This window comes from Helicoverpa zea, chromosome 5 (genome assembly GCF_022581195.2).
Source record: "Helicoverpa zea isolate HzStark_Cry1AcR chromosome 5, ilHelZeax1.1, whole genome shotgun sequence".
NCBI classification, from domain to species: Eukaryota; Metazoa; Arthropoda; class Insecta; order Lepidoptera; family Noctuidae; genus Helicoverpa; species Helicoverpa zea.
Window position 1 is genome coordinate 640,612 of NC_061456.1, and position 12,470 is coordinate 653,081.

At 35.8% G+C, this 12,470-nt stretch overlaps 2 protein-coding genes across 2 annotated transcripts in view; one reads left to right on the forward strand and one right to left on the reverse strand.

Moving 5' to 3' along the window:
- LOC124630612 (pickpocket protein 28-like) overlaps window positions 1-3,775 on the forward strand; it is a 44,716-nt gene extending 40,941 nt beyond the window's left edge. Inside the window, exon 11 of the mRNA XM_047164574.1 lies at window positions 3,627-3,775. Within this exon, the coding sequence (XP_047020530.1) occupies window positions 3,627-3,775 (149 nt within the window). The remainder of the gene's footprint in view (window positions 1-3,626) is intronic.
- Window positions 3,776-4,802: 1,027 nt separating this feature from the next.
- The window catches only part of LOC124630613 (neuropeptide FF receptor 2-like), a 44,019-nt gene continuing 36,351 nt past the window's right edge, over window positions 4,803-12,470 (reverse strand). The window contains exons 8-9 of the mRNA XM_047164575.1: window positions 9,652-9,732; window positions 4,803-6,396 (exon numbers count right to left, since the gene is read on the reverse strand). Of these exons, the coding sequence (XP_047020531.1) occupies window positions 6,217-6,396; window positions 9,652-9,732 (261 nt within the window). The 3' untranslated portion in view covers window positions 4,803-6,216. The remainder of the gene's footprint in view (window positions 6,397-9,651; window positions 9,733-12,470) is intronic.

Genomic DNA, 12,470 nt, shown 5'->3' on the forward strand with positions numbered 1-12,470 from the left:
GATAATTAATAATCTAAAACACAAGTGACAGAATACAAGTCACAAATTATTCCTCAAAATCAGTCACGACTATGGACCAGCTCAATAATTCAAAGTTACAACATTTAATTGGTTATCGTGAAGTTTGTCTGGTCAATTTAAACATTTTCAATGAAATAGAATGCTTTCACCTTGTGTGATGACATGCGATGTCCTGGCCTGTCGCAACTCATACGGCCTCCACGGCAAATCCGGGGGAGGATGATGCTCCAAACAGCAACTGCAGCGCACCTCGCCCGCCGCTTGACTAGTAGACCTCGTCCTGTTCTCCAGGCTCGGTTCACCTTAGATTATATCTGTAAAGCTAGAAATAAAAAGTGCTTAGGCAACCGATAAATATTGACAACATATGGGTCAGCAACAAACCTTCTCGTTATGTAAGATAGTAAGACCTACACACATGTTACAGATTTAAAGAATAGCAATCACTATTCAAATGAAGAAACTAGATACATTAAATGCTAAGCACGAAATCAAAGAAAGATCGAATTGCTAGTCAGACTGAACTTGTAAATTACAAAATCATTACAGTTACGGTTGTCATTCACATCAACGCCTTCTACTTGATAGGCTTCACATAACCGTCTGTCCCTTAGCCGAGCTCTCAGCCCATCCTGGCCTCCTAGGGACCACAACCACAGTGACATGACACCAACTGTACCACAGATGTATACGGGTCTCTTCCTGGTCACCTCGATGCCGTCACACAGGCCAACGAGTCTCTTCCAGGTCACCCCGGTACTCATCATAGGTACAGCTTAACACAATAAAAACAACAGCACCGCAGACTTTACACAGGTCTCTTCTTGGTCACCCCGATGCCATCACACAGGCCAACGGGTCTTTTCCAAGTCACCCCGGTATCCATCATTGGTACAACTTAGCGCAACGAAATTACTGAGTAGGTGAATGTAACACCTTACCAAAATTCGATTAAATGACGCAAAACAGAAATATTCTAATTTGAATTAATTTTAATTGATAAACAGAAACCAGGTCATCCCTGTGACCAAACGTAAGATACACATTTCAGTCATCCCTGTGACAAGTGTTCAACGGCAGTCATCTCTGTGACTTCCAACTTAACAGTCAATCAACCCTGTGATTGAAGCGCAACACACAAGCATACACACATTTACGTGCTCTCCGATGCACGAGTGAATCAATCACCAACATCCAGACTAAGGGCTGCTTTGTGAAAGTTTCTAAAACTCAAAGCGATTTCGTCCCGACCCGGGAATCGAACCCAAGCCCTCGTATATAGCAGTCACGCTTGCGACCACTAGGCCAACGAGTCAGTTAAACAGTACAATGTACAATGACAAGCCACAATAAAATTGGATTGATCTCACCATGTTTATCATTCAGGCGTCTCTTAACATCTCTGTGCTTAGTGTCTCGTGTATGTTCATGCTGAAATCCGGCGCGCAGTAGAATCCAGGCGTCGCGCTCGCGGACACCACAGCGACGAACTAGCAGACTAGACTCCTTTCACTCGAAGCAGGAGAGGCTCACGGGATTATCACATGCAAAAGAAATCGGAAATCGGTTAATTTTATCACAACATTTTCATAACAACGATGACAATATTGTTATCATGGCATAAATCTAATTTCACTGATTGACGATTTTCCCAACAATGCAATTCATGAAGGTCACGTGAACAGTATGTCAGAACATTATCACATTCGGATTAAAACAATCCTAACAGTAGCTTTATAACGAAGCTTGTGGCAATGAATGCTCCCTGAACCCAGGCGGTTCATAACCAACAATAATCAGCGAGACAGACTGCCTTTCAAATTTAAAAATGTCGTAAAACAAATAACGTCAACATAAAGCAAAAATGGATCGGTCTCACCGGGTTTCCGTTCAACGTGCGTGACGATGCGCACATCGCTATAGCGCGCAGTACAGCGACTTCACTTTCGCATACACCACGGATACGCACGAACACCGACACTCCGAACTCACGATAACACACGACACGTTGACACGTTGGGCTCCTGGCAGGCAACTGGGATGCTCCGCAGTAATTTTGTCGCCATATTGCACAATAACCACCGTCATTGTTGAAACATGAAAAAAAAAAGACAGATTCGGTTAATTTTCTAGCATACCCTCAATAACTAGCTTGACATGTAACAATGGAAAACGATACCATTACCATAACCGTGGTTACCATACTTGTACCTTCGCTGAAATTCTTAATAAATCTTCTACTACAAACTCCATTTCAAATTCTCGACGTTCTATTTTTTTTTTTTTTGTTAGTGGGTAGAAATTTATCTTCGCATGGCGAATTCGAAACGCATGTGGGCATTCAGATTGCATCCTACTTCTGATGTCGGAGGCGTCATCAGGATGGCACTATCGTCCGACATCAGTTAGGGTAATCAAGCAAAGAGATAACTCAAAGAAACTCAAAACTCAAACAAACTAAAAACTCAAACGTTTATTCAAATTAGTCAGAACAAAAGACAGCCCCCAAAACGCCCGCCCTTCGCCACTTCCTATGTGTTTTGGCTGGGAAGAAGAAGTGGCGGAACAAACTCCCCAGCAACACATGTCTGTCTGTTAGGTTAGAAGAACCGTTACAATAAGTTTAGGTACTACAACGCTAGGCAATAACACCAGGTACACTACACGTAACGAAAGGCAGTAACGCGACAACTCCACGAAGACTCGACGAAGACTCCACCAAGACTGAACCATGACTGAGCTCCGCGGACGCCACGCTGACCACCACGACTCCGCCAAGCGCGCCAAAATGTTGTTTCACCGGAAACGCCACCAGAGGGCGCGCTTGCGTGACGTTTAGTGTCCGTACTATTGACAGTCTCCGACATATATTATTTTAGGTATTGATCTGCTTGTATATTAGATTACATACTTTTATACAGGGTTACTTGTAAGTAGACCGCATCCTTTCATGAGGTGATAGTATAGGTCAATGCGGACAAATTTGACCATGGGATACAAGGGGCAAAAGTTAACCCGTTTCAAGATAATCGAATTTCAAGATCAGTCGTCTAGGTACCCGTATACATTTTTATTATTAGTCAAAAGTCTCGTTTTTCTGGATTTTTGTATATTTTTGGATAGAAGATGAATCACTTCATAATAACAAACCATAAAACTGTACAAATCACAGAGGAAATTATAGCGAACGCCAAGTACTTTTTTAGTAGCCATTTTCTCAAAAATATTACTCTTCATTTTTTTGTGCAGAATACTTAAAAAACATGAACATTTATCTAGCTATCCAAAAAGGCACAAAACACACACAAATCCACAAAAACGAGACTTTTAACTAATAATAAAAATTTATACGTGTATATACCTAGACGACTTGTTAAGAAAAGATCTTGAAATTCGATTATCTTGAAACGGGTTAACTTTTGCCCAGTGTATCCTATGGTCAAATTTGTCCGTATTGACCTATACTATCACCTCATGAAATAATGCGGTCTACTTACCAGTAACCCTGTATACTAATAGAAGAGGTTTTTGTGACGATGTGTGGGCGGTTGGGTACAATTTGATTCTGTTTTAATTAAGGAAATAAATCTCGTATTTCTTTTCAGCTACATACGGTGGAGTATTTTCCCTGAGTTTCGGCGGCTCCATAATCAGTTTGGTAGAAATTACGTATTTGTTCATATCCTTTGTAATCACCGTTACATTACGAATTATAACAATTGTTATTTCTAAAAGAGCATTAAATCCTATGTGAATGTTTTGTTCGTATTTTATTTCACCTTTTTTCTGTTCAAACGAGATTTTTTTATACTTAAAAACATACAATGCCCCAGTTTTACAAAGGTCTGTTTTAACAATAAAGCGATGTTAAGTATTCCTCTGCATCGTTGGAGCGCAACATTATCAAAAAATAATTACCTTTTTAATTGAAATTGGCCAGGTTATCGACTTACGCATAAATTGAATTCCGGAATGCTTGATTATTTCAGATGATATGTTTCCATATGATTGTTGTTTTAATTAAGTTTTTAAATAAATGTGTAAAATAATGAATAATTGTAGTCATAAATTACAATGACAACTTATTGTGTAGGTATATTTACGGCCGTTTCCAATACTGTACCTACCTATCTAATTTGCTTACTGGAGCTGTCTTACTTGCTGTCTCTAAAAAAAAAAAAATAACAGATAAAACAGGCAGGATATTGGGAACATTCGTTGGACTAGCTTAGATCTTTACATAACTACAAAAAGATATTAATTTGTCATCAAGTAAGAGTTAAAAGTTAAACCTACATTCATTGTAATCCTTCCCTGTTTTTGACAAGCCACGCGATATGTAATCCCGCACTGATGAAGGATTACGAAGATGTCTGCGGGACTTATCCAAGGAGATTTTAATCTGTTTCTAATTACTTCTGTCTTCTGATTTCGAGTAATGTTTCTTGACTTTACTGGTAAACTGTGTGTTATTGTACTAGTAAAAATAGGTTTGATTTTTTGTTACGATTACGGCTACTAACGTTTTTTACATAGATTGTTTTTTGTACAGCTCACTATCGTTATGTAACCGAGTCCTTGTGAACATATTACGCTCTTAATAGTTTCCATGGAGTTTCTTGCCGGCTTTTTTCCATAAGACCAACTTACTGGGACCGTGCAACTAGTGTAACGTTTCAGAAGAGCCTTCAAAAGCCTATTTGAAATAAAACATTTTGACTTTCACTTTGTATATTTTATACAGTAATCGGATATAACGGATACAAAAAGAAAACAAGGAATAATAAGTTGGTAATTTTATTCATCGTAATTTTTTATATTAGTATCACATTGAATATAAAAACATCTAACATCAATTAGACTAACTTATAAGTAAACATTTAGATACATAGTAAAAATATTATATACAAGTTTATTTATTTTATTTACATTTGGTCCGATCTTCTGATATTTTTCCTACGAACCTTTAACTTTAATAGCTTGTTTATAATATGAAGCCCGTTATATAAGAACTTTCTAGAATAAAAAATATTTTATGGTGTCTTCTTGGTACATATGTATTTACTTATTGAGTAGGAATAAAAAAATAAAATTCATGCGCTAAAAATAACACTAATTATCTCAATGAAATGTTTATATAACAAATGCGTTACTCTCGGGGATATTTTCCAAAACTGTAAAAAATGCGAAAGACAAAAAAAAAATGTTTTTTAATCAAAACCTACAAGACAATTAGATCATCTCCCAAGACGATGTCATAGAGCCTCTGAGATTAAAAATAAATTGTTGAGGAACGGCATCAAAAGAAAATCTGAATTGGAAAAACTCCATTGTTGTTAAATATTTAGGTACGTATTTTAATGCATATAATGAACATTCGGTTACAAATTATCGGATTAAAGATGTTCTGGCCTACGTAATTTTCGTCTTAAATTTAAATTCGTATCTATAGGTGAAAAAGTATTTAATTTCTGTATATACATTAAGCTTTTGAGTGTTATAAATTTTAAAGAAAGATGTGTAACGTTGCTTTAAATATTACTTTTATTAAAGATCGACATAAATGCTATGTCCAAATCCTAATTTTATATTATATCACACCCTGTATTTTAATTACTTATACAGCAGACTTCATAGCTGTTTACAGAAACCATAAGCAACCATTATATCGATATATCTGGGAAATATAAACAATTTTTGAGTCAAAACAATTATAGCACGTTAATAGGTACAAAGTAGTATGTCTTACTGGAAAACATGAGACCGTGTGTTAAAAAACTCGTATACTAAACTTCGTTATATAAAAAGCTTATCAACCACGGAGTAAGGGAAGATGAGCGGAGATGACATAATGCAGGTGGGTCAGGTGCTTTTTTCCAGATCAAGTTCGTACGGCGGGTATCGAGAAAACGATCAGTTACGAGTGAACTAATGAGGCGTTCACATTCTTTGAGTCATCTGTCAACGAATATTGGTGTTACAATAAATGGTGGAGTCCAAAGACGGCGTATTAGGGCAAAAACAGTAACGTGCTGTGCCCCCGCTCACCCGCATTTTGGCGCGTTACTTTCTTAAACGATTTTCCGTTATGGCACCTCCGCTAGTTCTTTGTTCTCCATGTTATCAACCTCACTTACAAGTCACAGAATTATCACTTCATAAAAATCACTCACTTCAAAGCGTCAGTACTTAATATCAACGTTTGAAGTCGATAAGTCCGTGTCTCTGCAGCATTTCGACGGAGAGTGCGTGCGCGGGCGCCGTGCGTCGAGAGGAGCGCGTCACGTGGCTCAGCTGTGTCGTCTGCGCACGAGTCTCGATGCCGCGGGGGATGTGGGTGTTGTATGCGTGTCCGTTGTAGCGGAGATTGTGCATCTGTAGGAAGAAATGTAAAAGTTATCTTATGGAATGGCATTGTAAAATTGTCAATACAATCCGATAGATTATATACTTTGAACAATAAGTATTAATATTATAATCAAATGGTATTAACATATAACAATTTTAACAATGCTTTGTAGATTTTGCAACAACCCATAAAAATACGTTTCCGTGAAAGCGCTGTAAGGTGAGAGATACACCAAGAGCTATATGCAATATTACATGTCACGTAGATTGAGTGTTGAGATTTTTTTTTGCTTAACTAATATATCCTCTTGTACCTAACAGGCTATAGTCATCATCAACATTCCACTACCCTAGTATTAAGTATTCGAGGGCTGGCAGGGCATTTCTTTGCAACGTCTCTTAAAGTAAATTAGGGTCAGTCACCCATTTGAGGGAGTTAATTGCTGGAATTAATTGAGGTCGGAAACCTTCATTTTTGTTAAGTGAATCGTTGACACCAAATTAAGGCTGAGCAAGCAATCTTATTTGCAATGTCGATGTTACAGATTTAGATGGGTAGATGGTACTTTTCCATTAAAGTTTGTGTACTAGGCAATTCTATAGCATATCAGCTCTGACGATAAGCTAAGCGGTACTAGTGTTTAAATTGATACTTTTAAAAGTAATTTTCCAAGGCTAACCTTGTAAAATTAATCTTTAAACGAGATTTTCTTTGTATAGCTCCCTTCTCTAACAAAACCAGACGTGGAATATACCTCATTGAAATTAACACACTAGGTTTTCCCATATGTTACCTAAGCTTTTTCTATGTTTCACGGATAAAATTCTTAATTTTTCATTATAATATCACTCCACATATTTTTTATTTAAATCCGTATTTAAGCTGGAAAGTTCATATTACCCACGAAACGCCGTCCGCTCCAAAAATATTTATGTAACAATATTAACATATTTGTTCTCACTACAATAAAAGATCAAATTAATAATTCTGGGTACATAAATACCTCATAATCATCTCAAATGCCTTTGTTTTGAATAATTTCTTGGTTCAAATTGAATTGTTTACTTTATTAATTTCCTTCGCAACGTCTTAGAAATGGAAACAAAAGCTCAGAACACTTTGTTCTGAATAAAATGACCTCTGTTTTGTACGGTACGTAGATTTATAGCTGGGAATTCACTTGTTCGTTGTAAGAAGCAATATCAGTATAACATCAAAACAGTTTTTTCTAGTAACTGTTGGAGACAGAGTTTAATTAATTTTGTCTTTTGAGTCTGAAAATCTAGATCGCCATTACTTTGATCAGGTCTGTCGATCCACGTTTCCATGTCTGGATGTGAGTCACTTAAAAAAAATGCGTTTTTATGACCTTAATACCGCCGTAAATAAAAATTACCGTAATTTTTTATACGTATAAAAAAGGTTCCACTTAGGGATATCGTCGTTTTGCATCCAAAAGTCGTATATTCACCCATACCTTTATAAGATTCGACTGTTTAAAATAAGTTAGCTGAAAAATTTACCCACTTATATAATGGATGCTGCAAATAAAAAACTTTCACTGCAAAGTTTGCGAGCGCACTTAACAAACGTTTATTTGCAACTATAATTTAAGTACAAACTGATCCTTACTGGCTAATCTTTCAGAAAAGTGAAAACTATAAGTTTTCGAACTTTGCTCAATAAAAACTCGAATTCATTGATAGTTATTTTAAAACACTAATATTTTTTTTTAATTAATCCCAATAAAGATAGAAGTCACCTGGTCGTATTTACTTTTAGCTAAAATGTCCTTAAACCAACCTTGAAGATAATGACATAGAACCGTGTAATTACTACAGAGATTGCAATTAAAAGGATTAAGTGACGACGAACGTAATTATAGTAGTTTTCTTTAAAAGGTCAGCGAAGACAGTAATGAGTCTCACTTTGATATATGAGACTACTATTTAATTTTATATAAGTTTAGCAAGTAAATATTGTTCATTATAATATCACCATCAGCCTAGCCTTTCCCATATGTTGGGGTCGGTTTCCAGTCTAACCAGGTGCAGCTGAGTACCAGTGGCTTACAAGCTGCCTCTGTTATTGGTAGCTTATTATTGGTTATAAAAAATCATTATAAAACTGTTCGTATTTTTAAATAGTTTATAAGTCTAGCTTCCACCAATGCTCCATTCCGGATCCCGAAGTTTTAAAATAACCAGAAGAATTCAGTTATTCAAACATCTCGCCTCCAATCAGTATAAAAGTATTCCTAAGCGCAGAAATTCTACTGGTTGTTTAAAAACTTCTCTCCACTTTAGTAGATAAACTATTCTACTCACACTGCAAACATTTAGTCGGCCGATAGTTCGTTTGGGCACATAAATCAGTCGATGAATGGTAGTACGCACGTTGCAGATCAGGTATTTCGCTGGCATCAGACCGACTGAAAACTATTGGTTTGATTAAAGATTTTATTTAAAAAAATGCCAACCATCGGGTCAACTATCGGCCGATTGTTTAGTCTGCAGTGTGCTTGTGTATCTGCATATTTTAAATGTCAAGAAATGCGTATCATAAAAAACTATTAAGTAAATCATATAATTCATACCTACACAAAGTTCTCATGACCAACTCAAATGACTTGGCAAAGTTTCGGTACAATATTCCAAAGTTTGGTCGAAAACAGGAAGTGCTATTAATTTCCCTATTAATTAATACACGACTTAGTCACTGCCAGGCAAATGATGCTAATTTAAAGTTTTAATTACGTGGTTCCGCGATAACACAAATTACACAAGATTTAGGTAGTAGTACGTTCTTGCCAGGATTTATTTTTTCCCAAAGGAAACATAAAAATATGTATCTTCATCATCATCTTTACTGGACCATTGGTTTCCAAGATATACTTAAAATACACACATATAACTTAGAAAGGTTGCATTGGTACTTGCCTGGCCTGGATTCGAACCCGCACACTCGTACTTGAGAGGTTGGTGCTTAACCCTCTAGCCATAACAAAAATATTTATGTTTTATAAACATTCAAAATGCTAGAACAACTTAGAGTTCTGTTAACTTCCGCAAAGTAACTGCAAAGATCAAGAGTCTATTATTCTAGAAATGGTCTATTATGATTTTATGACAATTTTAATTACTTAGGTTAAAATAATTCTTAGTCTTCAACACAATTTCTAAGAAAACCCTTTTTGGTTTTATTACTATGCGGAATTGCGGAGACCTTATTTCAGTTATTTTGAATGAATTTTGTATAAGACTATAGAACATAATACTAACCTGTAAATAACATCTTTTGTGAGGCTCGTGGTACAACTCATAGTCACTAGAAGAACCTTCTGGCTTCTGAGCACAACGCCACTGTGAACAAACATCCTTCATGAGAAAATATAAAAATTAACTTAATCAAATTAGGCTGACACAGAACTTCTTGAACGTCAAATTAAATAGATCATCCAAAATTTCCGCTCCCAACATATGTATGTAATTCCTCCCCTGACTAATTCCTTAAATGCGAAAATAAATTCGTAAGTACGTCTGTTTATTGAACTTTCACGGCAAAACTACTGAACCCAACTGCCAATAGACAAAACAACTTATCATCAAAATACGCCAATAACATGAAAAAATCGAGTATTTCAATAAGAGAGCGAATTTACGATATGGTTACGACGTTTGGTACAAAGCTCAATTTTCCACTCGCTATTCCGCTGAAGTATTGAAACTCTAAGCCTGAAGTACGTTAGGGTCTTATCACAAGGAATATTGGCATCCTAAGTGTGTACTGTACATTTCAAAAGAGCCTGTAAACCTTGAAACTCAGGGGTTGATTGTTCAAGGTCAAACTGTGTATGAACTAACCAAACATGAGTTGGCAAACATAAATAGCAATCAAGGTACTCATTTGCAAAAAGAATTAGCAATCATGGCGGTTATTCTCAAACAGTTAAATTCGAAAATAAAGAATTAATTATATAAAACTAGAGCTTTTATATGTTTATTTGGTCTTTCACGGTATAAGACTCTAGAGACAGAGTTAGGCAACATTTTATCCAAGTGCGTGAATAGTTCCCTCGGGATGAAGTCGCGGGCGAAAACTAGTAAAATAGAAAATGGAATCGAACTAACCGCAATTTATTTTCTATACTATCAAGGGAACTGTACCTATTGCGCTTAGCGATAAATGTCACATGTTCTCAGAAATTGCAAGTAAATACATATACACCTTACATACACTGCATTCGTATTGAAAGCCTTTAAATACTCAACAAAACACTATTCAGCCTTATTGATAAGTACATAGTATAGTAGTACATAGTAGGTTGAAAATCGATCAAGCGCGAGACTTTGTAAAGCGTATATACCAGTGATTCGGAATACAATAAAATGGAAATCGCGACAGACTATAAAAGTAAGTTGAGAATAGGCATGATGACAGTAATCAAAAATCATTAAAATAATATATTTATTAAATTAAACTTGAAGCTTGGAATATAAAACGCGCATTGTTTTCTTTATTAATAATGTGATTAATATGTATTTTTATAAAATAAAATTACGAAATAAGGCAATCCGCCATGATATCTTGAACACCAATCAGAGCTCGTGACGTCATCTCTGAAAACAACTCGCGCGAAAGCGCGAGAACGTCACATTTCGTTATTGTGAACTTCCACTGCGATCTTTGTTTTTAATTAATTAATTGTTTATAACACGAGTTATAGAGCCCGGATTTATCAAGGCAAACAGCGCTAATTTGCCTAGAATTGATATCATAATGCTGGGAAAGTTTTTGGCATCAAATAAAGATTTTTGTTCAGCTGAATTTAGAAATGTTAAAACTTCCATGTAAGTATACTAGTTTAATTAAATAACAATGAGAGATGAAACCTAACCTCGAAATAGTTATTTACATTATAAACTATGCTAGAATCTAGAGAAGTATGTAATAACTTACATCAAAGTGATCTTCACAAAAATAAAGTTGTACCCTGGGCAATATTGCTTTTGAATCTCGCCTTGCAAGTTTAAGCCACTTGTTTCGTATTTTTTTATTGTGAGGAACGTACACAAATAACTTATCAGGAGTTGTTTTGGATGTGTTCTTACACTGGGGGACCCCACAACACCTATGCCCTTTCGAATTCATATTTAATAACACAAAAAACTTAATTATTGCACGAGCGTTGTTTACTTGCGTCTTGTAATTTCAGTCGTGACGTCACAAGTGACGACATGACACTGACAAGCGTTTTCGCGCCGGATTCAAAGTGGACAGAGAAAAATGCAATTATTTGATAAAATAACTTCGCATTTTCTTAAAATTAATAATTTTTCATATAAAATAGACGTATACCTACATCATACAAAGGAATTTAAAAATTTGTCATCATGCCTATTTATTCAGTTGACCGAAGGTTTATTAAAAGGCAGTGTACTAAACGGGTTATACACAGTTTTCGTATATTCACATACCACATACCTACGGATTGTCACGAAAACATGCTTTACAAAAATTTTTTATCGTTTTAGTATCTTCATGAATCTATTGCATGAATTAACATTATTTAAGGTTTCATTAATTCATCATTCATCATCATCATCATCATCATCATCATCATCAGCCTATAGCAGTCCACTGCTGGACATAGGCCTCTCCAAGTCCACGCCACTGAGATCGATTTTCGGCTGCTCGCATCCAGCTCCTGCCAGCCGTCTTGCGCAAGTCATCACTCCACCGTGCCTGAGGACGTCCTACACTACGTTTGCCGAGGCGTGGTCTCTACTCTAGAACTCGTTTACCCCAACGGTTATCGGTATTATTTATTTATTTATTTATTTATTTATTTATTTAATAAGTACAGTGACAGACTACAGGTTAAGACAATCAAGAAAAACAATAGTTAGCATAAAGTACATAAATCTGAAGTCCAATTATTCCTGTACATAACATTCAAGTATTAATATGCTTATTATTAAACATCGTATCGTATTTCATCATTATTAAACAGAAAATAAACCAAAGGAAGACAGTTATTAGTTTCGGAAAAAATACATATGCATATATGAGTTGTTTTGAATACCATTTACTTAGGTAT